The following is a 26,434-nucleotide window of genomic DNA, read 5'->3' as shown; positions in this document are numbered from 1 at the left end:
GGCACCGGCGGCCGGCCCCGCCGCTGCGCGCAGGGAGCGCGCACGGTGCGCGCCGCCCCGCGCCCCCCGCCCGGCGCCGCCCCCGCCGCGGCGGGAGGCTGAAGGCAGAGCGCGGGCAGACCCCGGCCCACAAAGCACCGGGCCCCTCCCACGGCACGGCACAGCACGGCGCGGCGCGGCGAGGGACCCCCGGCTGGAGCCGCCCCGCCGCACCGGCAGCTCGGAACAATGGGGCCCCGCGCTCCGCCTCCGTGCACAGCTGCGGATCGCCCGGCGCCGCCGTGAGGAGCGCGCACGGGCAGCGCTGGACACGCCCGGGCCGGGCGGGGGTCGGCAGCCCCGCAGGCAGCGCGCTGTCAGCCTGTCTCGGCCAGTAGGGCTCACGCCGCTGGAAGGGTCAGGCTGGTCCCTGGGCACCAGGTTGAGCGCTGCTGATGCTGAACGCCAAGGTTGGGACGCGGGGAAGCCGGGGATTCAACTCACGCCTCGCTGAAAGCAAGCCCGTGGAAATGCTGCACAATACAAGCGTGCAAAAGATGGCTTCCCGCTGCACGCTGCTACACGAACAGGCGTTTTATCATAAGTACAACCGAGGAAAAAAAAAAAAACCTGAGCGCTGCCTCCTCTTTCAAAAAGCACAATTCTAAGAAAACAGACACCTACAATTTATTGCAAGCATTCGTTAACAGCTCTAGGCGTGCAGAACACAACATTCAAAATTGTACCAAGTCTGGCGTTACACCAGCTGCTTCAGAGCATTATGACAGATGAAGCCCACGCGTACTTAACCACACACATTTCAGAAGTTAATTTTACAAAGAAAAGCGAGCAAAATTATCCCAACTATATGTCAGCTTCTGTATTTTAGTGCCAGATTTTGGGCAAACGCTGGTGGTAGACTGATGTTCTGAAAATTTTCAAGTATACCGAGTCCTGTGATGCACAAAAATAGGTGTGCTTTTTAGAGCATTACTCATAATAGCAAGCCATTACCAGAGCCAGTGCTATAAACGTTTCCGTTTCATATTTAGCTGAGACCCAACTGTCTCTTTGAACATCCCAGACCCATCTGCTGGCAACCTAAAGGAAAGAAAAGATAAAACCATTTGTGAGATTATACATAGCACAATTTTTATGCTTTGAACGTGTTACATAAATGCTGACATAATTAAATTACAAGAGCCACAACTAGTAAAAAACAACTGCAAAATGACAGTGAAAACAAACAAATGGTATTTGCTATGAAAATGTGTTCTTGCTTCACATTAAAGCTCCTACCCCAATTGTCCCAAAAATATCTACACCAAAAACTCAGCTCTTGTCATGTTCACTTGTTACCACTTCAGCATACTGTAACAGCATCCCTTCAAACATGACATCGACAGACACCATTTCTGGCAACAAATTTAAGTAAAAAGTGATTGCCACTTCCACCTCTACCAGTATACTTGTGACTGGGCTCTCATTTTTTTGGTAAAAGTCTTCTGAAAACTAACGTGTAAATTCACTGCTAAAATAAATATTATCTTCAAGAGGAAAAAAAAAAAATTAATTTGGAACATTTCAGTAACCCATCTTTCTCCTACAGCTCTACACCCATACAGTACAAATTAGGAAGCTGTGTACCACACCACAGCTCCAGGAAAAGTGGGTAGATGTAGGACCTTCATAGACCGGCCTCAGACAGCACCCCTTCAAACATTATTTCACAGAAGGCATTAAGAACAAGGTATGGCTTCACCTGAGCAAAACACCGTGTTTTAACACCAGCTGTGGTTCAACTACTACAAGTGTTCTCTAATTCTCAGCAAGAGACCAAAAAGTGTGCTGAAAGCCAAAGAGAGCTTGCAGCACATGTAAATTATCACACAACACAGGAAAATTGCAGTCCAATAAATTCTTTTGTTTTGGGTGTACCAAGTTCAGGTCACTATTGTCCCAGCTGTAGTCCCAGGAGTATCCATTCGGTGGCAGCTCCAGTTAAAACAGTCTACATTCCTTTCCTTGCTCCTATTCCTTCCCATGTCACCCCCTGCCACAACTGCACTGCATTTTATGCTGGCATTTGATGACCTAACTGGAGGTCAAAGTTCTCTAGAAATAGAGGAGGAAAAAAATATTCACTGCCGTCATGCAATTGTACTGGCACAGCACACAGTGGAAATAACTGGTCGATAGAGAAAAGCAGCATGGGCTCCTTACCACTGTTGCTGAACTCAAAACAAAACAAACAAACAAAAAACAACCTAAACCAAACACACACCTTAACAGGGTTAACAGAAGCACAGCAGTACCTTTGTCACCTAGTATACTACTTCCCTAAGGAACCTAAACGCGCCAAAACTACTTCATGTTACACTGCTGTAGGTGGATTAATGCCTAGGAGATAACATACACTTCTAAAAATGACTTTCAATTTGCAAAAGGTATTAAGAATAATTTGTTTGCTCACATGTATTGCTTGACCTGCCTTTTCCACAATTAGCACTGATACCACATACTTATAACGGTCAAAGCCCATTTCCTTCGTAGCTGTTAATATCTCTTCGGAGATTGAAGCACACAAGGAGGGACTAGAAACTGCATCGTATTTGCCTTGTTGAAGTTTCTTCTATCGAAAACAATTTTGAAAGATCTTAGTTTTCATCCAGGCAGTTCTTTGCAATAAACTTTTACAGACATTTTCATTAGAAAAAATAAGGAGTAGAATAGACTGTAAAATACAGATGCTGCTCCCAAACAGCAAAAGCTGCACTATTTTTTATATTAAATGCTTTATCTTTTTTTTTTTTTTTTTTTTTTTTGAAAGTTACAATTACACATATAGAGCCAATCTCATTTCATCAAACAGGGATGTATTATTCTCCAGCACTTAGGCTCAGTTCACTGGAAAATAGTTCTACAAATACCTGTTCCACATATTGAAGGCCTGTCCTCAGAATTACAGGAGTTAGTTGTAACTTTTCAAGGTATCGCCATCACATTTTAGTAGATTGTTCTCATTATTTTCTGCTTATTTTTTATATGTGGCAGTCAGACTGTCAAGGACACAAAGCATATGTTATGCTGGTCAAGTGATATTAATAGATCCAATCAAAGTAGAATGTCACAAATCCAAAATCAGGATCTTTGGATATCCAGATATTTTGGAGGTCAGGGTACTTTGAATAACTATAGCTTACTTTGATTAGAAATGAGTAAAAGATCAAGCTTCAGCTCCATCTGAACAGCACATGCTTAGTGGCTAACTTGCAGAGGGCCTTCTGCACTTTGTGAAACATAGCACTACATACTACATGTGTGCCAAAACTTAAGCCTGCAAACATTTATGCCTATGTTTTAAGTTCATATTAATGGAACAGCGGAAGTTGCTTAATCTTTGCAAGACAAACTACTGTTGAAAAAAAAAAATAGAAAATTCATTTTAAAAGTACTATACCGTTAGTATTGCTTGAGCTTTGTCTCTCACTAAATAATCCTGAAATTTATGATATGGCTCTAGTCTGTACGTATTAGCATATTTTATCTTTGCCCTACTAGATCTGAATGGCAGTCGCCTAGTTTTTGTTGATTCACTGAAATATTCTTCTTCCAGGGGAGCTAAAGATTCAAAAACAGTTTGCTTCCGTTTTCCTTTCATCTGTGCAAAATAATAAGAAAGTCTGCGTTAGATGTAAATGGCTTAGTGTTTTACAGTCTCTAAATGATACTTTATGGTATATAGTTACAAGGTAAAAAAAATCTATGTTTTGAAAAAGCAGAAAAGCTAGAAATATGATATCTTTTCCTCTGGCTGTTTTGACACCATCACTTTCACTGAAAAAGAGAATGGTGGTTAACTTGTGTTCAATTTTAATTTATTTTCCAATGAAGCCTAAATTAAGTTTGTATTTAATCTCAGTCAAGCAAGTATGCCACGGTAGCACTCTGCATTCACTCCATTTTATAGGAAAAACAAACATACACAAATACCAACCTGTGCCTGAGACTTTATCACAACTTCAAGCTTTTCATTCAAAAATTGTACACAAAATCCAAAATATATGCTTGGTTCATTTACTAGGAAATTTTAATTGTCCTCATTGCTTGTATTGCTACTAAATAAATGCCTTATGTATTAATGTCTTAATTTGGTCATTAAAAAGAAAAAGATACTTTCATCTGCAAGCTTGGTAATTTTGCTTGGAACCTCAAAGCAGAGTAGTAATTCTTTGTGTGTCATGAGAACTCTGAAGATCCAAGTTCTCTCCCCATCCAGCTCGTGCAATATCATTCTTTTAATACACATAACAAAACTTGGCTTCTATGAATGCAAGCAACAAGTCTGATGATGCATTCAGATGTCACTACCTGCTGTCCTCCACAGCTGGCTTAAAACACAACTGTAAAACAATAACAAAAGACAGAGACAGAAAAGTACTTGGTACCAATGAGACTGTAACAACTGCTACAGACCGTGATTTTCCATACCAGCTAGCTCCTAACCACATTCGAGTTTTGCTGATTCTTCAGCCCCTTGCTCCACTTCGTTACTACAGAGAGAACTTAGGCCATCATCAGCTACTTGTCAGAAGAGAGCATGAGGGTGATGTAACACCACAGGGAAAGGCTTACATTAAAAGGCATAGGAAAAAAAATACATTTGTGAGTAACAGAAAGCTCTAATAATAACTATTTGAAAAGATGCACTACTTTGGGGTTCACAAACCTTTCACTTCAAAAAAAGTTTGAGAATAAGGGATGCAATGCAGTTTCTTCCTTATAGTATCACACATCAGCCATGTTGACACTAGAAACATTACTTAGATCTCTCTCCCAGTTCCTCAGTTAGATAACTCCGCTACAAACTAGTGATGTTGGCAACCCTAATGCAAATTGGCTGCAGGTGTTTGTTGATACTATGTCAACAGCACAAGCTCTGAATAGTACTGACACTACACTAAAATGGAAGGAACAGACAATTTGCACTGAGGCTGTGGACACTTGTCAGAAACTCAGAACTGTGAAGACTAAGCTATAAAACTTGTAGATCGTACCGGCTCATCACGGGTCCTCTAGCAAGAAAGAAAAAAAAAAAAATCAACTCTGCTATCAGCTTCCCAGATGAGCATCCCAAACCTTTTCAATATAATTGAGCATGTGAAAATGGTTACAACCTAAACAGCAACTCTTTGCTAATGCAGTTCCACATAAGTCACAATATCTCCAACCTGTACAAGATTGCAGACGGAAGAAAATTTGTGTCTATAGCACTGGACTTCAAATGGTGCTATTAGAAGCTTAACCGCTATTAGCAGTGACAGAAGTTTCCATAAACATTTCCTCACTTGATAATGAGGTAACCAAAATCCTTACTGATCTCTCTGCACGATTTTATCATTATGATTGTATTAACCAAGGCTTTCAATGGGTTAATAAGTAAGTCCACTTCTGTATTTCACAATACAAGCACTGGGCGGTACCATTTACTTCTTCACCTGCATTATTAGCATGGGATTCCAAGTTTTAGCACAGTGTTAGGGGTCGGCCTCTTCTTACAGATAACCAGTGATAGGACTAGAGGGAATGGCCTCAAGTTGTGCCAGGGGAGGTTTAGGTTAGAAATTAGGAGAAATTTCTTCTCAGAAAGAGCAGTCAGGCATTGGGATGGGTTGCCCAGGGATGTGGTGGTGTCGTTGAACGTGCTGCCCGGGGACATGGTTTAGTGGGTGACATTGGTGGTAGGGCGATGGTTGGACCAGATGATCTTGAAGATCATTCCCAACCATAATGATTCTATTCTATGACTCTCAGTGTTGCTGTTACATTTATGTTGAGCCTCTACATCCTTCTGGAAAGGCCCTATTGAAGCCAGATGACCCGGTTTCACGTGGACTATACAGAAACGGGCTCTCACGGTACTGGACTGTGCTGTGCCAGCTTGACCTCGGGCAGGCAGGAGCTCGTACACCGAGGGCTGCGAGCCTCCACCATTTGGACAAACTCTATTTCTCAACGAGCCGGCTCTGACACCTGCGAAGTGGCCACCCCCAGCACCCCCCGGGACGCCGCCGCCGTTACAACCGCTGCCGCCACCTTCACCCCCTCCAGCAGCCGGCCCGGCCGCTCTCGCTGGGCAGCCGACAGGCTCAGGCGCCGCTCCGCCTTGGGGCGCGTCTCCATAGCTCAACGCGGAGCTGGGGCCGGTGGCGGCGGCCGCCTCCCCTCGCCTCCTCCCCGGCCGTCGGTGCGGGGTCGGGCGGAGCCTTCCCTCGGCGCCGTGACGTGGGGCGCGGGGCGGGCAGCAGCCAGGTAATGGCCGCCGGGCTGCGGCGGGGAGTTGGGGGGGAGATAGGGATGCGGTGTTTCTGGCTCCCCGCCGCCTTTATTCGGGGTACCGAGGGGTTGCCGCGGTCCTGTGGGCTTTGCTCTGATGCCCCGTATCTGCTGGAGAAATCTGGGGTGCCTGGGAGCGACGCGAAAGGCTAACTTTCGTGGTTTGTGAGCGTTTGGGTTGGTGGGGAACCGCGGGTGGGGTGCTGCCGAGGGCGGCTGGCAGCGGGTCTTTGTAGGAGCTGGCGTGTTTGCGGCGTTACCTGTGCGGTTGAATTCAGTCTTGAATTCAGAAAGTAGGTCCTGTGAGCCTGAGTTCATAATTAAAGAGGAAACAACGTGTTGTGTTTGCCAACTTAACACTAAGCCCCTTGCATGTTTGTTGTCATCCTTTATTTTCTAAGCAATTTCTTAACTGTCTTTGCTACCTCTTCAAAGAAGAGACTTTGTTTTTTACTAAGTCAGAAATATATTTCTCCTCATTAGTATGAATGGTTCAAATTTTTTGCATGTTCTTTCATATCTGTCATATATATCTTTCATTATTCGTTTTGCATATTCAGTATATGCTTCTGAATGTTCCAAGTTCCCACTTAGACAAAGATGCAAGTAATGCCTATATTTGGATTGTTTTACCAATACTACCTGCTCACGCAGAATTTACTTGCTCTTTTCTTGCTGGTGTAAAGACCGAAGCACTTGGTTTTGCTTGAAGTAACGTCAATTTCTGCACAAAGGTCAGATTTTGCAGAACATATGTACAGGCTGTGATCTTTTTCGTCTGTCTGTCTTCATACAATCACAGAGTGGTTTGGGTGGGAAGGAACCTTAAAGACCACCCAGTTCCAGCCCCCTGCTGTGGGCAGGGACACCTCCTACCAGACCAGGTTGCCCCATCCAGCCTGGCCTTGAGCATTTCCTGGGATGGGGCATCTACAGCTTCTCTCTGGGCAACCTGTTCCAGTGCCTCACCACCCTCTTCCTTGTCACTAGCTTGGCGGATGCAACCATTCAGAAATACACCAAACTGGTATATGCAAATAAGAGTAATTCTGGCCTTCCACCTCTTGAGGAGTGGTTCTGCTCAGAGAGTTTCTTTCATAATATGTATAGATGGAAATTGCATTCCAAAACTTAACCTGTTTACAGATTCTGTATTACTTGTTTACAGATCCTGTGTTGCTGTCTGTGTATCTGTGCTGACAGGTATCCTTCGATAATAATGTGCTTGTTCTCATATACTTTCTTACTACAAGAACCTTTTTTGTGTGTTCTAGATGGCACTCCCAGGCTCAGTCAGTACTTGTCTTTCTCCACCTGTGCATTACATGATTTGCAAACTTGGATTTGAGAAAAAAGACATCTATGATATTAATAATATTGTGTCTGAAAATGGAGAAGTATGTTGGCAAGCTGTTACAGAGCATTTGCATTACCTTGAATCAGGTTGGTGTTTACCTTCTGTAGTAATGATACATAAAAACTGATTCTTCACAGTACTCCTGGCTTAGTCATAACATTTTATTACAGTGTAGCATTAGCTTCACTTGCTGGAGTATGTATATTTCCTATCTACAACCAGCTTTAAACATTTCATCCATGCTTATTAGTTATTACTAACTCCTAAGATTCATGTAATCTGCACTACATAGTAGCTTCTCCTTCCTCATTCTGCTCAGTTCACAGCTCCTGCATTTATGTGAGGAATTCAGTTCTGCCTTTCTCCTGCCTCATAATTGGTTTCTTCTATACTCTTTAAATGCCTTTTGCAGTAAATTTAAAACACCTGGGAGCAATTAGTAGCCCTACTATTGCTTCAGTTCTTATTTTCCCAACTTTCACTTCTGTACGTAGAGCAGTTTGTAATCGTTTGTTAAGCAAAACAAATATCTATGTCCTGATGAGCTGGCTGAATTTTCATTTGACAAATTGGAAGCTTTTATTATTTTCCGAAGATGGTAAAAATGATAGGTATATCTTCCTCAAGCAATATTTTTCAGTGAAACAGAAGAATTTCTTTTGCTTCAAAATGTCCCGCCAAAGAGAAGAAATGATACCAGTCTATAAGTGCCACATCCATCTGCGTTCTTTAACAGGTGTAAGTGGTGCAATTTGGTCGAGGCTTCTGAGCCTGCACTAGCTTCAAATTTGGTTGTATAGAATTACTGTACTCTTTCACTGATAGGTTCTTCCTCTTTCAAAGAAGATAGAACATAATAATGCCCTTTAATTCCATATTTCTTGCATTGTCTTTTTTTTTTTTTTTTCTTTTTTTGGAGAAGGCATTTGATCTTACCTGGTTTCACACTACACTTTTCCATAATTCATTTGTGTGCTCTTTTGGACAGTAAATTGTAGTGTATCAGTTGCATTAAAATAATCTGGATAAAATTGTTTATCTAAATATGTACATGGGCTACAGGAGGTTCTACTTCTTATGGTTCTTAAAATATTGGAACTTCAGGAAGTTTGGTATTCTAATCACCTTCTGTTTTTCAATTTAAGATCAAAGTGTGGATTATATCAAAAGTGTCCAGTCACTCGGACCTGTATGTGAATCAGTTAATTTGCACTTCAAATCTCTAACCAAGGACCAATTTGTACTTCAGTATGCAGTATGGTTCCACTGGACAAACTACACAGAGGTATGGAAATGTATGTGGACAGTTTGTGTTTTGACACATGATCTCTTTGTGGAAGTTCAATATAGGAATACTCAAGAGAGATCAGTGAACCAAAATGATTAGAATTTGTAACTAATTGTCCTTCTCTGACACGTTGTCACTTCTAATTTTCCTGACTCTCTAGTTAGATTTTATATATGCTGCCACAAAAAGAACACGTGATGTTTTGAGCCTGTTCTAACCTAAGATGGTATTATTTTATTTTTCTGTAAAGACTAATAATCAGTGTCTAATATCAAATATTACTGTGTAAAGTTAGTTATTTTTTTTAGATGTGAGCCTCTAGATAAGTTGTGACTAAAAATACAAGAGACAGTCTAAAGTAGTGACCCTCCAGACATCTACAGTTTTATCACTGTGGCATGGTTTTCATTCTGTAATAGTGTAGTGACAATCACAGAGGAGTATTTAGGTCATGTTTTTGTGTTATTTTGACAATTTGATTTTTCCTTCTGAATATTTAATGCAACATTCTTCCTCTTTTTTTCCCACAAATCACAGTTATTTCTTGAAGTATTTGATGTTCTACAATATGCGCGAGCTACAGAAGTTGCTCTTGGCTTAATGAAGCTGACATCATGCTTGGAGAGAGCTTTGGGTGATGTAAGTGGCACCATGTGTATTCAATTGCAGGTTTTCTTTTATAACGTGAGAACAAATTCTTGGATTTAATTGCACTTTGAAGAAGTGAAATTACCCTGTACTGTAGTAGTGCAGAGTAGCGTAGCCACACCTGGATCCAGTTGGACAGATGTTTTCTTCTGGATCCAGCTGCACTAACAAGCATTCTGGTTCCCCATCACCTGTGCTGGTAGAGTTGCTCGTGTGAATGCACTTCCTAAACAATTTCATTAAAAAAGAGGAATATTTGCTTAATCTGTGAACATATAGCAGGTCTTTGCTGCTCTGAGTTATTTAACTGAAACAGAGCAGCATACTTTCCACAGATGACCTGATAATGTATTAATTTCTTTGAGGAGAGGCAAGAGCTAAGAGCTGGAAATGGGCTGCTGGAGAACTTTCCTCAACACCCTGATTGTTTTCAATAGTGAAAATGATTACTGGATAAAATTGTCAGGCTCTGTGTTTGAAATACAAAGAAATATACTGAATTATTTATGCTTTAATTGTTTTTACTTTTTTCTTCTTCTTTAATAGGTATATTTACTGATTGGTAAAGATTGTCCCTTCCTTCTAAGAGATTTGCTTGCTTCTGAGCAGCTTGCAGTTGTTTTTGGACAAGATGTAGTAAGTGCATAGTTTCGAAATAAGTAACAACTACAGAGCTGGTTTTCTTTTTGCCAGGTTTCCAAACATAACCTTTGCTTGCACTGCAAATTTTGAAATATATTGGGAAAACTTTCATTATGTAGGTGTCACAGAAAATCTGGGGGATATATGGCAAAAAATAGTGAATATTATAATTGTAAATGGTAATGATTTCTAAGGCAAGCCCATATGTTTTTACTTGCTTTTCTACATGAAAAACCCACATACACAAAATTCCATATATTTGGCAAGGGGTAAGAAAACTGCAGAGTTGTCTGCATCTTTTTGAGTTGTACTACTTGAAAATACGCACCTAATAATCAGCTTCTAAAGCTGTGTTTCTCTTCACTGCCACTGTAGTAAAATGCTTTATAACACTTACCATACTTTTTTTTTTTTTTTTTTCCAAGAGAGGAAAGTAGTTAGCCCATTTCCATTTGCATAAAAATAATAAAACAAAATTCTGATGACATTTACCCTCTTGTGTAAACAAAGTAGATGGTCTTTCTCATACAGTTTTACAAATGTAATTTTTTTTGTTAGGACAGAGTTATATCTTGTTAGCCAGTCTAGTAATTTTGTAAGGATTATTTCTGGAATTCTTACAGGCATGTGGAAAAGTTCAAGTCTTACAGTTAAACAGTTTCCCTTTTTGTTTGATAGTGGTCTGGGAATACAACTTTGAATGCAAATTCTGCCTTTTTTATGTAAATTTCTGCCAAATTATTGTGTATTTTTGTGATAAGTAAGAGCTAAATTTGATCTTGTTTTCCTGTCATAGTTGTTTAGGATGTTTGTAAGTTTTATTCTTTCCTTATTATATTCTATAGCATGTTCAAGAAAGTTAAGATTTCCTTTCAATACCTTTACTGTGACAATCTGTGCCTAGTCATTTTGACAGTAGGCATTATAGTTTCTCAATAACTCTTTAAATTTCCTGTCAGGGAAAGACACAAGGTAACAAATAATAGATTTCTTCATGTAGTAATCATTTTGTTTATTAATTAGATGGATGTACTAAGGGTATTCATTGGATCACCGTATGGTCTGAATCTTCGTAATGTTTTGTGGCATGGGTTTGCATCCCCACAAGAAATTCCTGCAAAGTAAGTTAATTTAAAACTATTTTAAATTAATTAAATCTAAGTAAGTTTATTTAAAACTATATTTAAAATATAACTTATCAGTTATATTTGACAGTTCCTGAAAAGCAATTAGTAAATTTTAGTTCTTTTTTTTTTCTTTTTGTTTTTTAAAGTGTCTTAAGGCCTTTGGCAGTATCCTGACAATTTTCTGCTGCTGCTACTGTTTTTGGAATTAGATTTCCATAGAATACTTAAGCCGTTATGAAACTGGTGAGTTTTAGGACCAGTGTGTTTTACTAACAGGAAAACTGACAAAACTTAAGGTCTTTCATGAAACACAGTTCCTTGTCTGTTAGGACAGTCAGGAATAACTTGGAACAAAAAGCAGGTTGGAGGAGCAGCAGCAGCAGCCAAGTAGAATACACTGATGCTTTTTTTTCCTAATTCCCCGTTTTGTCATGCTTGTAAATGTAGTTAATCATTAAGCACCCCCTACTCAAAAGGGATGGGTAGAACAGGTACTGGATCTTCTTTGAAAAAGCAGAAGAAACCTTTGTCCCCAACCCACAAATGTGGATTTTTTTGCAATAGTTTCAGTTATACAGGATTTTCTAACATGTTATGGTATTCTCCCTAGATATTGTGCTATGCTGCTTTTTTTAACTGCAGGATTGGGTCAGTTATTACAGACATATCTTCTGAAAACTAAATATATTTTAGTACATCGACCTTATGTGACCTTCATTAGCTTAGAGGAGCTTGTTGCATTTCCAGGCAAGTATTTAACCTTTAACTGTTTTTATTGTTGTTTCATTGTCCAAAAGTGTTGTTAAAAATAATGGAACTTAGAACTTTCCCCAGTTCTAAGATTGAATCTTTTTAACTAAAATACCATTTGCTGTCTTTAGATGAATCTATTGTGCTTGTAGGACCACTTTTTAATACAAAACCAATTCTACTCGTTATTGAGTCAAAAAATCCTGCATTCCAAAATAATTGCAGCACACTGAAATGTGTAACATTACTGCCTATGAAGACTTCGTGTTCCAATCTTTTGATGATGAAAATGTATTTTATTTAATAGTCATACCAAATCTTTATTTTTTTCCTGAATCAGGGGGGTTCAGGTGCAAAAGTCCCAGCAGGAGTACTCTGCATATTTCAGGGAAAGTAGTGAAACATTACGATGCCTCATCTTCAGTACCCTGATGCTTTTCTCAGGGAAGGACCTGAAGAGTGTCAGATGAAAATCTCCTCATCACTGTAGTTTCAGGCCATATTTGGTATATTCCCACTGTTTCAGAGGAACAAAAACATATAAGGAATCCAGGTCTATACAGTGACCATAGTCTGTTTGTGCTATTTGATCAATTTGTCAGTGAAACTTCTGTTCACGGAACTGAGAATGGGGCTTTATGAAACCATATCAAGCTGGTAATATTCAAATCATCATGTAGTATAAATCCTGTAGCTGTTGGTGTGCTTCAGAAAAACACCTACTACAATTAAGTTATTATTTTATGGCTTGTCGTGGAATGTGTTTATAATATGATTTAATAAGTGTCTTTTTCATTATGTGGTAGCATTGAAGTATAAAGTATTCCGCTAAATGTTGGTACAGAAAAATTGATAAAATTGAAACAATATTTTTATTTTTAAAACACTATTCTACAGATTTTTACTGAATTAAAGGGATTAAGATATACTATACTTCTTGAAGTATTTGAAGCACGTGGAGAACATCTCAATAGACACTGGGGCCAGTTGCTGTGTAATATTTTAGTCTCAAAAAATTGTAGGCATTTTTTACTGTGTTTACGCTGTCACTTTATATTATTAGTAGAAATGCAATCTTATAAATTGATTTTCTGATATTAAATGTATTGTGATTGCTGTTCTACTTGCAGAGTTGAAATAAATTGAATAGCTTTTAAGTCTGCTTTTATAAGTGCTGAAGTAATCTATTCAATTAAATGTTAATAATGAATTAGAAAAATGTAGATTGTATGTAACTTATTAATGTTGTTTTGCTAACTTGCAGATCTTAATCATGAAACACTTTGTGTAGCAGAAGAGCTAGTACAAGTGTCTAATTTTGTATTTAAATCAATGGTACCATTTTGGATAGCTGCTTTAACAGCCTTCAAGCAAAGCAGGTAATAGTTGATTTGTTTTCTCCCTATTTTTAGTCTTGGTCTGTAGTCTTCAGTCTTTTAATTTCTTTAGTCTTTTCATTTCTAGATATTCACTATTTATAGAATACTAGTCAGCAGCACTTGTGGATTCCAAAGCTTTTAGCTAAATCTTTTGCCTAAAAACATATAGTTATGCATTGTAATGATGGTCCCTCAGAAGGTTGGCAGACTTATTTCTAGTTGGCACAAAATAAAGTAATATAAACTATGTATTGAAATCTAAGCTGAGGAACTGCAGCAGATGTGGTGAAGAAGAGCTTTAGAAAGTGAATGGAAGTAACTCTTCAGATATTAACATATTTAAAAAAAATAATTTTTTTTTTCCATCTTCCATGCTCCACCTTTTTGTAAGTCAGTGTCATCTCTGAGCTGATTTGAACTAGGTGGCCGGCTTCTGTTGGGCACAGATAGTCATTAATATCTGTTTATAAGGTCCTCGCTATGAAGGAATATTGGTCCGGATTGTTTGGCCTGAAAGAATATTTCTAAGATGGCTCTAATTTCCATTTGGATTATATTTATAAGGGAAGAAAAACCCTTTGGGTATCTCTGTTTTTTCAGGTATGCTGATTGTGTGATTCTCTTACTTCCTCAGCTGGAAGCTGGACTCAGATTGCTCTTCACTACAACTAATAAATGTCCAAATCGACTGCTGACAGCTGAGGTAAATTTCTGTCTAGTCAATTATGATTTAGTACTCACAGTATTTGTAGAATAATTATTCTAGAAGCAAGGTGATACTTCCAGTTTTTCCTGCACCAACATTCCGAGAAATCGTGGAACATCGTTTAGAAATTTCCAGTAAAGTTTCATGAACACTTTTTTTTTTCCCTACTAAAAGTGGTCTGAAAAACTACGTGAAGGTTAGTGTTCAAAAACAGTAGTTAAGGGAGGAAAGTAGATCATATTACGTTTATTAGAAACAAAACAAAACACCTTGCTAAAAAATCTGAGAGTCCTGTTTTTCTTTTGAGGGTTTTTTGCTATTCATGTATCTCCAGTATCTCACATAAATTAATAAGTATAACTTCAGTATGGCTTGCATTTTTTTGAAAAATCATATAATACTTATCTTTTGTTCCAGCCTTCTGCTCTCTACACCACTTTTGATGAGGTAATTGTGATTTTATTTTATTTTATTTTTTTATATTTTATATTATTTTATTTTTTTAAATATGGATCAGTGTCAGAATTCAAGCATGTGCATGTCTCTCATTATAGAGATCAGAAATCACTTTCTCGTTGTGTTGGATGAGGCATTATTTCTAATTTTTTCCAAATAGAAGATAATGGCAGAAAACATACTTTAAATTTGGCATCCCTCAGAAGATAACAAAATCAATACAAATTTTAATGAAGAGATTAATCTAAATGCTTTTACTTTTTTATTTATTCATCTTAAAGAAACATACTCTGCAATTTTCCTAGATTCAGCTATTCAAATAAATACAAATAAGCCTTGCCAGCAGAAGTCCTAGATTTTACATCCCTTCTGAATTATCTCAAATAGTCAAATATTTAATCAGTAGTAAATATATACCTTGTTTCTGGCATGGGAGAAGTATTTGCTTAATATTAGAAAATCTATTTACTTGGTGTTTTTGCTTTGATTGTTTGGCTTTCAACAATGCATTTATATTCAAATTACTTTTTCTAGATGCTAAAAAAGCATTTGGATAATGAAGAAATCAACCAGCTTCCTTCAGTTCTTGAAGAACCTGCCATGGCAAGTGTTTTGAAAGTTCATTTTGTTGTTGTTGTAATTTTGTTTGTCTTTTTTGTTGGTTTTATTTTTGTTCTCTTTCAGAATAATGATACATGTATGATCATTTATTTATTTATTCCACTTAGCTTATAGAGCAGGAGAAAAACTGTTGCCACATATGGGGAAAATTAAAACTGTTTTCTGACTTCCTCTGGGGCACATGTAATACTAGGTGGGCACGTGGCATAAAAACATAGCTGCAAACCTACCAAAGAACATTCTGCATGTTGTAACCCAAACATAACAGTGAACATATGAAAACTAGAGGTGTTGAATTTAGAGACTTGAGATTGCAAGAAAGACATGAGTTTATTGCACTGATTCGGAGGCAGTGAAGCTATGTAGAAATTGGGACACAAATTTAAAGGAAATTCGTTGTTACCCATTATGAAATAGCTTGTATGGGAATTTTGATTTTCCTGAGAAGCTAGCAAGATGTACTAGTTGCCCTTTTGTTATAAGCATAGAGTGCATTGTTTTCTCTAAGCATCTAAATGCCATTTTTCCTATAGACAAAGTCACATATTTATCTTTCAGATGGTATTCTGTATACTCACAACCATTGGTGTGAATTTCCACAGGAATTTCTTTGGGATTTCTTGAACCACCAGGAGGGTCCACGTATAAGAGACCATTTAAGTCATGGAGAGATCAATTTAAAAACATTTCCTAGAGAATTGGCCAATCAGATAGTTGCATTTGCAATTACACTTCTCTGTAGATTCTCAGATGAAGACACGGTTGCTTTCAAGGTAAGGATCAATATTATGCTGTCAGAAGAATCTTCAGTTGTTTTGGGTGCTGAATGTAATTTTAGATAGTGTCATGACTGCATCTTTCTTTACAGCAGCTTTTCATGGAAATAAAGTGTTCCTCCAAGAAAAAAGCTGTGCAAGGATGTTTTTCTAGTATTGTAGTAAAATAAGTACAGAAAGTTTTCTGGAATAAGTCTTCTTACTGTATCTTAATTTGATTAACTACTCCTTATTTGGATAGTTGATCCATAGATTATAGTGATGGTACTGTATATGATTTGTTAAATTATATCAATACTTAGCCTGTTCATCAGCTGTGTTGTTGGAAAGGTAAATAGAACAGCTGTAGCTCAGCCACTGAGGCACGTAATGTTTGAGATTTTCTTTCTTTCTGAGACACTGTAAATAACATTTCAGAAATGGAGATGCAATTTGTGTCCACACTCTATATTGTGAATTTGTATATACCTTTTGTCTAGTAATACGTGTGCTTTAACATTAGCAATATTCACTCTCAGAAATTTCCTGTTCATGTTTGGCATTACTTCCTTCAATATGAAACAAAAACCTTTGAGATAAATCTTTCATTTATACTTTGGATTTCCTTCTGGTTTCTCAAGATTTGCATGCTGCTGCATTGAGAGTTCATGGTTACTTTTCTCTCAGCTGCAGTCAGGTTTCATTGTTGAAATATGGCAAAGAAATCAAGCTTTAAGAACTCATTGTTTTGATTTATTGCTTTAGACATATGAAATTAATTGACTTCAGTAGTGTAGGTAGCTTGCATAAAGTTAAACATAAGTCTAATTCTGCATCCAGTTAGGACAGTTTGAAGAAAATGTTGTATTTTGTCTGCTGTCTGTCAACTGTTGATTTTGTAATCAGGAACATGTGATCATAAAACCACTGATGACTTGTGCAAGTTGCTACCGTTCTCAATTTCATCCAATTTCCCGACTAAAGAAACAGGTAAATGCTTACAGTTGAAAGCATTTTAGTCCGTAAAATTGTGAATCCTTAAAATTAGTCTTAATTACTGTCTTCATGCTTTGATTGCCCTAATGTAAACCTTGACAATTTGTGTCAGTTTATACAATTATGACTATTGAACTGATTACCAGTTGTTGCAGTTTCTTTCTAAAATAGCCACTAAGAAAAATAAAATGTTATCTGTCAAAGATCATACTTTACATACAATTTTTCATGGTACGTTTTTGAATTTTAGGTGCTGGAATGCATGAAGAGCATTCACTTATGGCCTGAATTACCAACAGTGTCTGAGGCACATGTTCAAGCGGTTAAAGGGTACGTATATGCTGTTCATAACAAAAAAAAAAAAGTTCTCAAAATTGGATTTGAGATGAAAAGTACCTTAAGTTTATTTACTAGTAAGATGATAGACACCAAAGAGGCTGTGTAAAGACCCTTTTGTTTTTCTTTTTAACTTAATCTGTGCTATACGTATCTGTGTATATATAATGCAAATACAGTATAAAAACTACAAGCATTGCACTAACTAGAAGGCAACAAGGAACCATTTGAAAGCAACACAAGGGTGTTAGTGACTCCCTGTTCTGTTTCTGAAGAGATACTGAAGGAGCTGTTAGGAAATTAAACTAGAAATTGAGCCCATCACAACAAAAAACAAAAGATGACTCACCAGATGTAAAACAGAAAATAATTGCTTATTCTGAAAAGGGCTTGGTAACTAAATTAATGGAAGACTTTACAAAAGATATTAAATAGGAAATTACACTGATTTAGATCTGAGAGGTGAAAATGGAATGCACCAAGCACATATGCAGTATGCTTCGCAATTTTAATGAATAAGCAGAAGATTAAGAGGAGTTTAAGAGACTGCTGAGACTGAGAAAAGGCTGATTTTAATTGGAGAAGGAAAGTTATACTTAAAGGGAAAACCAAGACAGTAGAAAGAGGGGTTATCAAATACATATACATTGCTATCCAAAATATCTACATCTCAATCTATGCCATTTAGGCAAATGAGCACTATACAGTGTTGTCATCTCGATCTTTTTATTTGTTTATTTTAAGGTTAGAAGGAAATACTGAAACTAGTTCTTTAATTTTGAAGATGGCTGAAATCCTCTCTCAAGTACAGCAGTATTTGCCCCAGGATTGCTGTAGTCCAGATGATCCTATCAATAGTGTTGTAACAGAGAGGTAAGTTTGATGTTTTCTGGGTTCCCACTGTCAACTTCTGCACGTAGCTCAGCACAAGAACTCTCAAACCTAAGTTACTCATTTTCTTGTTTTCAGAACAGTACTTGAAATATTTCAAGTGCTGTTCCAATATAGCTGCTGCAGCAATGAGATGTTGTAGATCTGGGTCGTTATTTATTTAGATTTAGTTTAGAATTCATCATTGGGGAAAAAAAAAATCAGACTGGGGAAGCAATATATGTAAATATTTATGTGCTGACTTGATTAAGTGGGCTTTAATCTAAAGTTGCATCAGAAATTTTGTTTTAATGTGTTTGATGTCATAGCTGTGCATGGCATTTAAAAAATAGTAATATGTCACTACATAATTCTTATGTGTTCTAGTACCAAGATTCTGAAATAGAAAATTTGTCACACTTTTCAGACTTTAGAGGTATATTGGTAGGTCCAGTTAAAACTGACATGGAATAATAATCAAAACAACTTGTCTTTTAATTGGCCCTGTTGTGGTACTCTGAAGAGGTTCATGACTAAATAAAAATGATGGAACAATGTGCTCCTAATAAAACCTATTGGGTATGGGCAGGATAAGGCAAAGAGGATGGTACCCATTGCTTTACATATATAGACGGTGTGCCTTTCATGTTCTATTCATCAATTTGCACTGTTCCAATTCATTAAAGAGCAGCCCAACTGCTAAATTGTTAAACCATTGTAAGAGTTTTCTGCTTTTATCACTTTTACTTGTTAATGTTTTGCTGTCTGAGAGAGAATTTTGGTGTGAAGGAGATTAAGAAACAGTTTTATAAGAACAGTGTTTAAAGTGAAATGTGATATGTTATGTTTGTAGATCAGAAAAGGACAGGAGAAAGGTATTTGATCTCCTAACAATTCATAATCTGGTCCAGTTGATTAAAACAATGGCAGCACCACCTTTATATTAAGAAGTGTTAAGTCTGCTGTTTGTTCTGCCTGTAAGAAAGACAATACACTAATGGGAGTATTAGTTAATAACCTTTGTCTCAGTAAGTTTTATTATCATATAAGTTTTATTATATTAATTCATTGTGAATTGAAGTATGGTAGGAGTCTCCAACCATAGGAATGCCCTGATTTGGTATATTTAGTGCATTATTTCAGCTAGATGTTTTTATTTATTGTCATTGTATTTCTTTGATTTGAAATGGAAAACACATTCATCACCAGTAACTTTTCAATTGCATTTAGTAAAGTGATAGAGTACACGGAGTGTATAAAGATATTTATTTTTTTTGGTCATGAGGTAAGAGTAATCAGTTTAAGTTAAACATTGCAAATCTAACCACACCAAATATGAAATATATCTCATGTTAGATGCATCTAGCAAAATATTGAAATTAACAATTACTTCCTCTTTTGGAGGCTGTTGGTAAAACTTTGTGATAAACACGTTTGCACACTCTATTCTCCACGGCCTGTTCTGGAAGTATTAGTGGTACTCCGTAAAATATGCGTACAGTGCCATCAAGTGTCGGAACAAGTTATTGCCAGCATTGAGTTGAGATATAAACAGTGGATGAAAAAGACTCTACGTTCTCGCCAAAGGCATAACTATCTACGAATGTTAAACAGGTTGGCTGATGTGTTTTTCTTTACTTTGTGGCTATGTTTATGGTGTTGTGGTGTAGTGGCTGCATGCTGCTGTTGCTAGCTTTGTGTTTTGTTTTACAAGTTTAAAATACAGTGTTATGTTCTCATTAACCATGTCAGAGTTAGTGTCAACACAGGTTTATGGTTATGTAGTAATATTAAAATAACAGAAAATATCAAATTAGAGACCAATTTAATATATTTTTTTTGCACTGCTAGACTACTACACTGTAAATTATAAGTTTTCAAATAAAAGTAACATTTAAATGTTAGATTATATATATATATATCTATATATATATATATAGATATAATATATATATATATATAGATATATATAGATAGATAGATAGATAGATATATCTCCTGCTTTTCCTATTTAAGCATAAAAATGCCATTTGAGTTTTACCAGAATGCAATATGTTAATTTTATTTCAAGACTCTACCTGCTTCAGTTCTTCTGATTTTTTTCATGGCTGGGTCAGCATCTTTTAGACAGAAGAGCGATTTTTAGGATTCCATTAATTTTGTTCCTGTTCATAAGTGTGTTTCAAGGATTTATGAATTTACTTTAAAAACTGGGAAAACTGTGAGCACGATTTTCCTGGACAGGTTGTATTCCTCAAAATGTTAAAACATGTTATTCAAGAAACAGTATAAACTGACAATGCATATTTGTAATTCAGTTGATCTCCACTTTATTATCTGTGGGGTAATGGGTTCTGGTGAGGTTTTCTCTGGAGTCTTAATTACATGTATTTCTCTTCTATTCCTCCTCTGAGGTTTCATTATTTATAGTCTTTATATAGTTTTGATACTTGGCCTGTTTTTGTCTTATGGTCTTTTGTAGTCTTTTTTTTTTTTTTTTTTTTTCTACTATTAAATATCCAACTATTTAGGATGGATCCAGAAGTCTAAGGAATTTTTTATATTAGTGATTTCAGTTTAATTCAGATTTAGTTTATTTATTATTAAATACTTCTGCTTATTTCTAGTATTAAGTTTTTGTCTCCGGTGTTGCGGCTCATCTTACTGTTGATTACTCTGGAAGTAATCAATGTCCATTTGGCTTGTAAGAAGACTCCTTCTGATTATCAGCAGTATCTAAAGTGAGTATATATAACTTATATTGTGGTAATTGGAAGTTACACACACTGTTTTTGTAGCCATTTGAATAAATTTGATCTGTAATGTAAATCCTGTAGAGAAAAAAAAAAGGAACAACATAAGTTACTGCAGAAGAATTGTCATCCTTCTTTCTATCATTAGTCATCAGTTATGTCATACAATGTTCACTAAGAACTAAAATAACTTCATTGGAAATATATGGTTCAGTTATTCACATTTTTAATTATTAGACTCCTCCTTAGTATAAACAGAGAATGATCACACTGAAAAATTTAGTATATAAAAGCTGTATTTAATATATTAGTAATTTTACTCCTTGTGTGTCAATTAACAGATGATTGTATTCTGAACATTTGACTGAGAAAATAAAAGAAGCAATATGAGGAAAATTGTATTATATTTTATATGACTGCATTCTTTCTCTGTCAGTGTTTAATTGCAGTTCTGAAAATCATTACTTCTACAAGTGAGAATGAACAAGTACATTTCTTTCAGAAGTAGAAGAATGTAGTAACTTTAAGTCAGGCACTGAGAGCTTTTTCTTTTTAGGTTCTTTAATGAGTTTTTCTTCTGTTTTTATTTCTCGTAGGTTTTTGAAGTCAATCTTGCAATATACTGAAAACTTGGTGACATACACAAGCCCAGAGAAAAACAAGTGGGATGAAACTGAAGAGCTTACAAATAAGGCTTTGATAAAAATAAAGAACTTCAGTGACAGAAAGCTAACATTAATTCAATCAGCTACATAAATTAAATAGTTTTAAGGTTATTAGGATATTGTTATATCTTAAGAGTTTTGAAGTCATCAAACTTCACGAGTCTAAGGTTTAAAAGCAAACTTCATCAGTCATTGTAAAATTTTGGATTCAAAATGTATTGTTTTTGTTAGAAGGCTGTTGAGACTGGAGTTGAATTATCAAGCTTCTGAAGAATGAGCTGTTTGCCAAATCTATTAAGAAGGATTGACTGCAAGCCTATTCAGGATGATGCAAGTTCTACTTTAAGTATATTATGTTTTGTAGCTAGATTTTTTTATATAAAAAGTTTTTTATTGTACTGAAAACATCTAAGAGAAGAGCATGAATAAAAGCTCTGGAAAAAAAATATCAAATTCCTAAAGATTTATTGTACATGTTGATGAAATACACTGGAAATAGTTTCAAGTACTGTGATGAACAGATTGAGAAACAATTAATAGTATAACCTTTAGGGTAAAGTAACGCTCATTGACAGCTATAATTGTTTTTATTAGTTCAAACCAGCCAGGTCATGCATGATGTGCACCATTTAATTTATCTGCTCATTCCCAATACATGCCTAGTTAGTAAGCTAACTGCATGTAAATTAAATATGAACTCTAAAGTGTACACAATCACAGTCATGTATTTACTATGGTTCAAGAAGTTATCTTTGTGTTGCATACAAGATTCCTTTGAATATATTTTTTTTCAAAAATACATTTTCCCATATTCTTGTCCGCAAAGACTAGAATTTCAAAGGAATGCATCAGTTTAAGAATGGATTCACAGAAGATAACTAATCTCTATCAATTTCTTTCTCCTATGGAGAGCAAAACCAGAGGGTAATGTCTGGAGATGGTTTGATTATACAAACAATTAGAGATTCAAGTTATATTTTAATAAGATTCTTTGACTGGAAATCACAGTGAGAGAATCACTAGTTCAGTGATGGGGGTAGATGTAAACTAAAATCATGTTGCTTCATTCAAGCTACCCTTTCAATGTTTTAATTGCAATTTTATAATTTAACTGTCACTTTCCAAGGTTTTTTGTTACTCTAAAACTAAAGGATATGAATTAGAGAAAAAAGGATTTAAACTAGGAATAATTAATTGAATGCAATCTTTGAGCCACAGTATAAAATTTCAGCTTTTTTAACAGCTGAAGTGGCAAATTTAGTTATATTTGGAAGATGTATTTTCTATCTGTTGACTTTGCTCAGAAGTATTAACTTCTGCGAAGCATAGCTTTATGGTTACTTTTATGACATTTACTTTGATGATGATAAGTGTTATAAGGCAAAAAATTTTTAAAACTTTGCCTATTTGTTGAGGAAAGAGATTAAGAAATTAAAATTCATAGTGTTTTAAAAGTGCATAAATAGATGACACACTTTCTCCTTGTTGAAAACATGTTCTTGTACTGAAAAGCACCTTACAGACTGTGTGTATTTTCAACAACATAAAAGTTCTCCTTCCTATACTTTCTTCCTAAACTTCATTAAAATGATCTTGCACGCTATTCTCTTCATTTGTGTTTACCTAAGAAGGAGCTCATTGACAGTCTCATTTACTAATTAATGCCACAGATGTGTTTTGTTGCTTTAAGTCTGCAGGAAGAAACATGATGGACTTCTGGCAATTTTGTTTTTCCTACCTCTTAAGCTCTCTGGTGGGAATACTGCTATCATCTATTGGTTAGACAAATCTGGAACAGACTAGGACAATCCAGTTAATTCTATCTTGATGCTATTATTTCTTAAACATTTGCAGTAGAGCTGCATGCAAGGCTTAAGGCTTCTTCCTGTTGTTGTAAGACTTACAGAAAAGAGTTGCAGCATAAGTTTACATGTATATTCTACGATGCGCTTAGGAGAGCGAATAGCAAGAGACATAATAAAATCATTGGTTTTGTCCTTCATCAGTCACTTGGACTTCTCTGCTCCAATTGTTATCTTTGCCATCTGTTTGGAATCACTTGGAGTTTTAAGATACAGTAGGTTCAGGTTCCCAGTATTCCCAAGAATAAAAGAAGTTTGGAATAACCAAAAGTATCTAGTGGGTGCATGCATGAGTAAAGCTGACAAAACACTTCATGTGCAAGTGTTCTGATTTTATGTTACCCTAAACATAATTCTGGGACTGAGCTGTCCAAAACTGCAGTCTCCTGTTAAGTATATAAATATTCGCTTAGTCTTTTTAAAAATGTTTTCGTTCTTGAAATTTCAAATGTCTAAAGTAGTAGAAAATGTCTTCTTGCAAGCGTGGAATTTTATCCAAGTATTACTTTTGCCAGTTTTATTTCCTGGCCCTGCTTCCTGAGGTCTGCATTTTCCTGAAGGTAGTACAGTGAAGGTGTACAGACATACATGTAGGTGCAGAATCTGTAAAGTAATCTGAGGAAGATAGTTGAAATACCTTTTTTAAAAAGGATCTCTGAAACCTGGGTAATTCTAATGAGGGAGTGAGAATTCTTCAGTTAGTTCTTCCAAGTTCAATTAGTTAACTTGTATTTGTGTGTATATATGCATATACGTATATTCTGTAATGTATGTACACAGATGCATATGTTAAAAAAAATAGCTGAGGTTGCTTCTGTTACTTCCTAAACAAGCTAATTTTAACTTTCCTTAACAAGCTAATGTTAAGCATTCTAACTCAAAAAATTTATAACAGAAATTTTGAAAACATTGGAGAAAATCAGGCATCCATCCTGGCGAAGTCAATGGAATTCATAGAATCACAGAACAGCTTGGGTTGGAAGGAACCTTGAAGATCAAATAATTACAAGCCCTCTGCAATGAGCATTGATGGTGCAACCCACTAGATAAGGTTTCCCAAAGCTCCAATCCAGCCTGGCCTTGAACACCTCCACGGATGTTGAAGTGTTCACCACCACCCACAACTTACCCGGGCAACTTGTTGCAGTGCTTCACTACCCTCTGAGTGAAGAACATCCTCCTAAGCTCTAATCTAAATCTCCCCTTGCTTAGTTTAAAACAATTTACCCTTGTCCTGTCATTATCTAAGAAAAAGTTGCTCTTCATCTTTTTTTATAACCCCTTTTAAGTATTAAAAAGCTCCATTAAGGTATCTCTGGAGCCTTCTTGTCTGTGGGCTGAACATCCCCAGCTCTCTCAGCCTTTCTTCGTAGGAGAGGTGCTCCAGCCCTCTGATCATCTTTGTGGCCCTTCTCTGGACCTGCTATAATGGGCCCACATCCTTCTTGTGCTGGGGGCCTCAGACGTGGATGCAGTACTCCAAGTGAGACTTCACAGGTGTGGAGAAGAGGGGGACAATCATTTCCCTCTACCTGCTGGCCACTCCTCTTTTGATGCAGCCCAGGATTCAGTTGGCCTTCTGGGCTGCAAGCATGTGCTGCCAGCTCATGTCAAGCTTTTTGTCCAAGAACCCTCAAGTCCTTCTCTGCAGGGTTGCTCTCAGTGAGTTCTTTTCCCAGTCTATACTTACATCTGTGATTGCCCTGACCCAGGTGCAGCACCTGTCCCTTAGACTTGTTGAACCTCGTTAGGTTCACATGGACCCACTTTTGTCAAGCTTGTCCAGGTCCCTTTGGATGTCATCCCTTCCTTCTGTTGTATCAACTGTACCACTCACCTTGGTGTCATCTGCAAACTTGCTGAGGGTGCACTCGATCCATTTTCATATGTTGTTGATAAAGATATTAAACAGCACTGGTCCAAAGACAGACCCCTGAGGGGCACCACTTGCCGCTGGTCTCCATCTGGACATGGCACCACTGACCGCAACTCTAGGTGCAGCCTTCAAGGCAATTCCTTATCCATTGAATAGTCCACCCTTCAACTCCCTCTCCAATTTGGAGACTGGTGTGTCATGTGGGGCTGTGTCAAAGGCCTTGCAGAAGTCCAGGTAGATGACATGGGTCAGTCTTCACTTATCAACTGATGCAGTCACTCCAACATAGTCACCAAATTGGTCAGGCACAATTTGCCCTTGGTGAAGCTATGCTGGCTGTCTCAGATCACCTCCTTGTCCCAAATTCCATTGCATCTTCTTGAATATCCCACCTAAATTATAGGGGCATTTCAAATTGTTTTAGCTTTTCAGGAGTCTGATGCAGTTCTCTTGCCTGTCGTGCACCTCAAGGAGAGGTTTTAGAGAAAAGACTGAATTAATAAGAAATGTAATGCTTAAATTCAAATCGGAATGGCTATAGTTTTCAAACATGAGTAGAGATCCTGTGCTGTTGAAACAGGAACTGGTGAAAATTAATGTTGTAGGAAGTTTTCTGAATCCATTATCTACATCACTTTATGAATGTTGTTGTTCATTCGTATAAAAGTTTGAAGAAAAGCTTATCTCTGAAGTAATTCTGTTACACTTGCGTGAATATTTGTGGGGTTTGGTACCTTGTAGGGATCATGATGATGAACGTGTAGTTTATTGAGTTGGGCACTGTAGAAACACAAAAAAACATCGATTATGTAGGAAACAAACAAACAAACAAAAATATGTATGTGTGTGGAAACAAAGCCTGTCCATTATTGTTTCTCTCTAGCATTCTCCAGTTATTATTCTCCACCATGATGGTAGAAAGGCTTAGAAACAGCACCCTCTGTCCTTATAAAAATGTAAGTCACGTGACAAAAAAATATTAAAAACCTTTCTGGGGGGGGGGGTGTCATTACTATTGTATTATACAGGAAC

General features: G+C 37.0%; 1 protein-coding gene across 1 annotated transcript; it reads left to right on the top strand.

Moving 5' to 3' along the window:
* Positions 1 to 7,589: 7,589 nt before the first annotated feature.
* Positions 7,590 to 21,851, top strand: ERMARD (ER membrane associated RNA degradation; the record flags this gene model as incomplete). The annotated part of the gene is made up of 17 exons (XM_084284132.1): positions 7,590 to 7,758; positions 8,818 to 8,957; positions 9,498 to 9,599; positions 10,155 to 10,244; positions 11,274 to 11,371; positions 11,988 to 12,124; positions 13,392 to 13,506; positions 14,107 to 14,209; positions 14,630 to 14,659; positions 15,203 to 15,271; positions 15,892 to 16,062; positions 16,951 to 17,034; positions 17,291 to 17,370; positions 18,121 to 18,249; positions 19,651 to 19,860; positions 20,874 to 20,987; positions 21,596 to 21,851. The coding sequence occupies 17 exons, from the start codon at positions 7,590 to 7,592 to the stop codon at positions 21,753 to 21,755; spliced, it is 2,001 nt and encodes a 666-aa protein (XP_084140258.1). The 3' UTR covers positions 21,756 to 21,851.
* Between the last annotated feature and the right edge of the window lie 4,583 nt (positions 21,852 to 26,434).

Source organism: Netta rufina, assembly GCF_964035555.1.
Source record: "Netta rufina genome assembly, chromosome: 3".
Lineage (NCBI taxonomy): Eukaryota > Metazoa > Chordata > Aves > Anseriformes > Anatidae > Netta > Netta rufina.
Note: the sequence above shows the minus strand (reverse complement) of the source record. Positions and strands in the feature narration are given on the sequence as shown.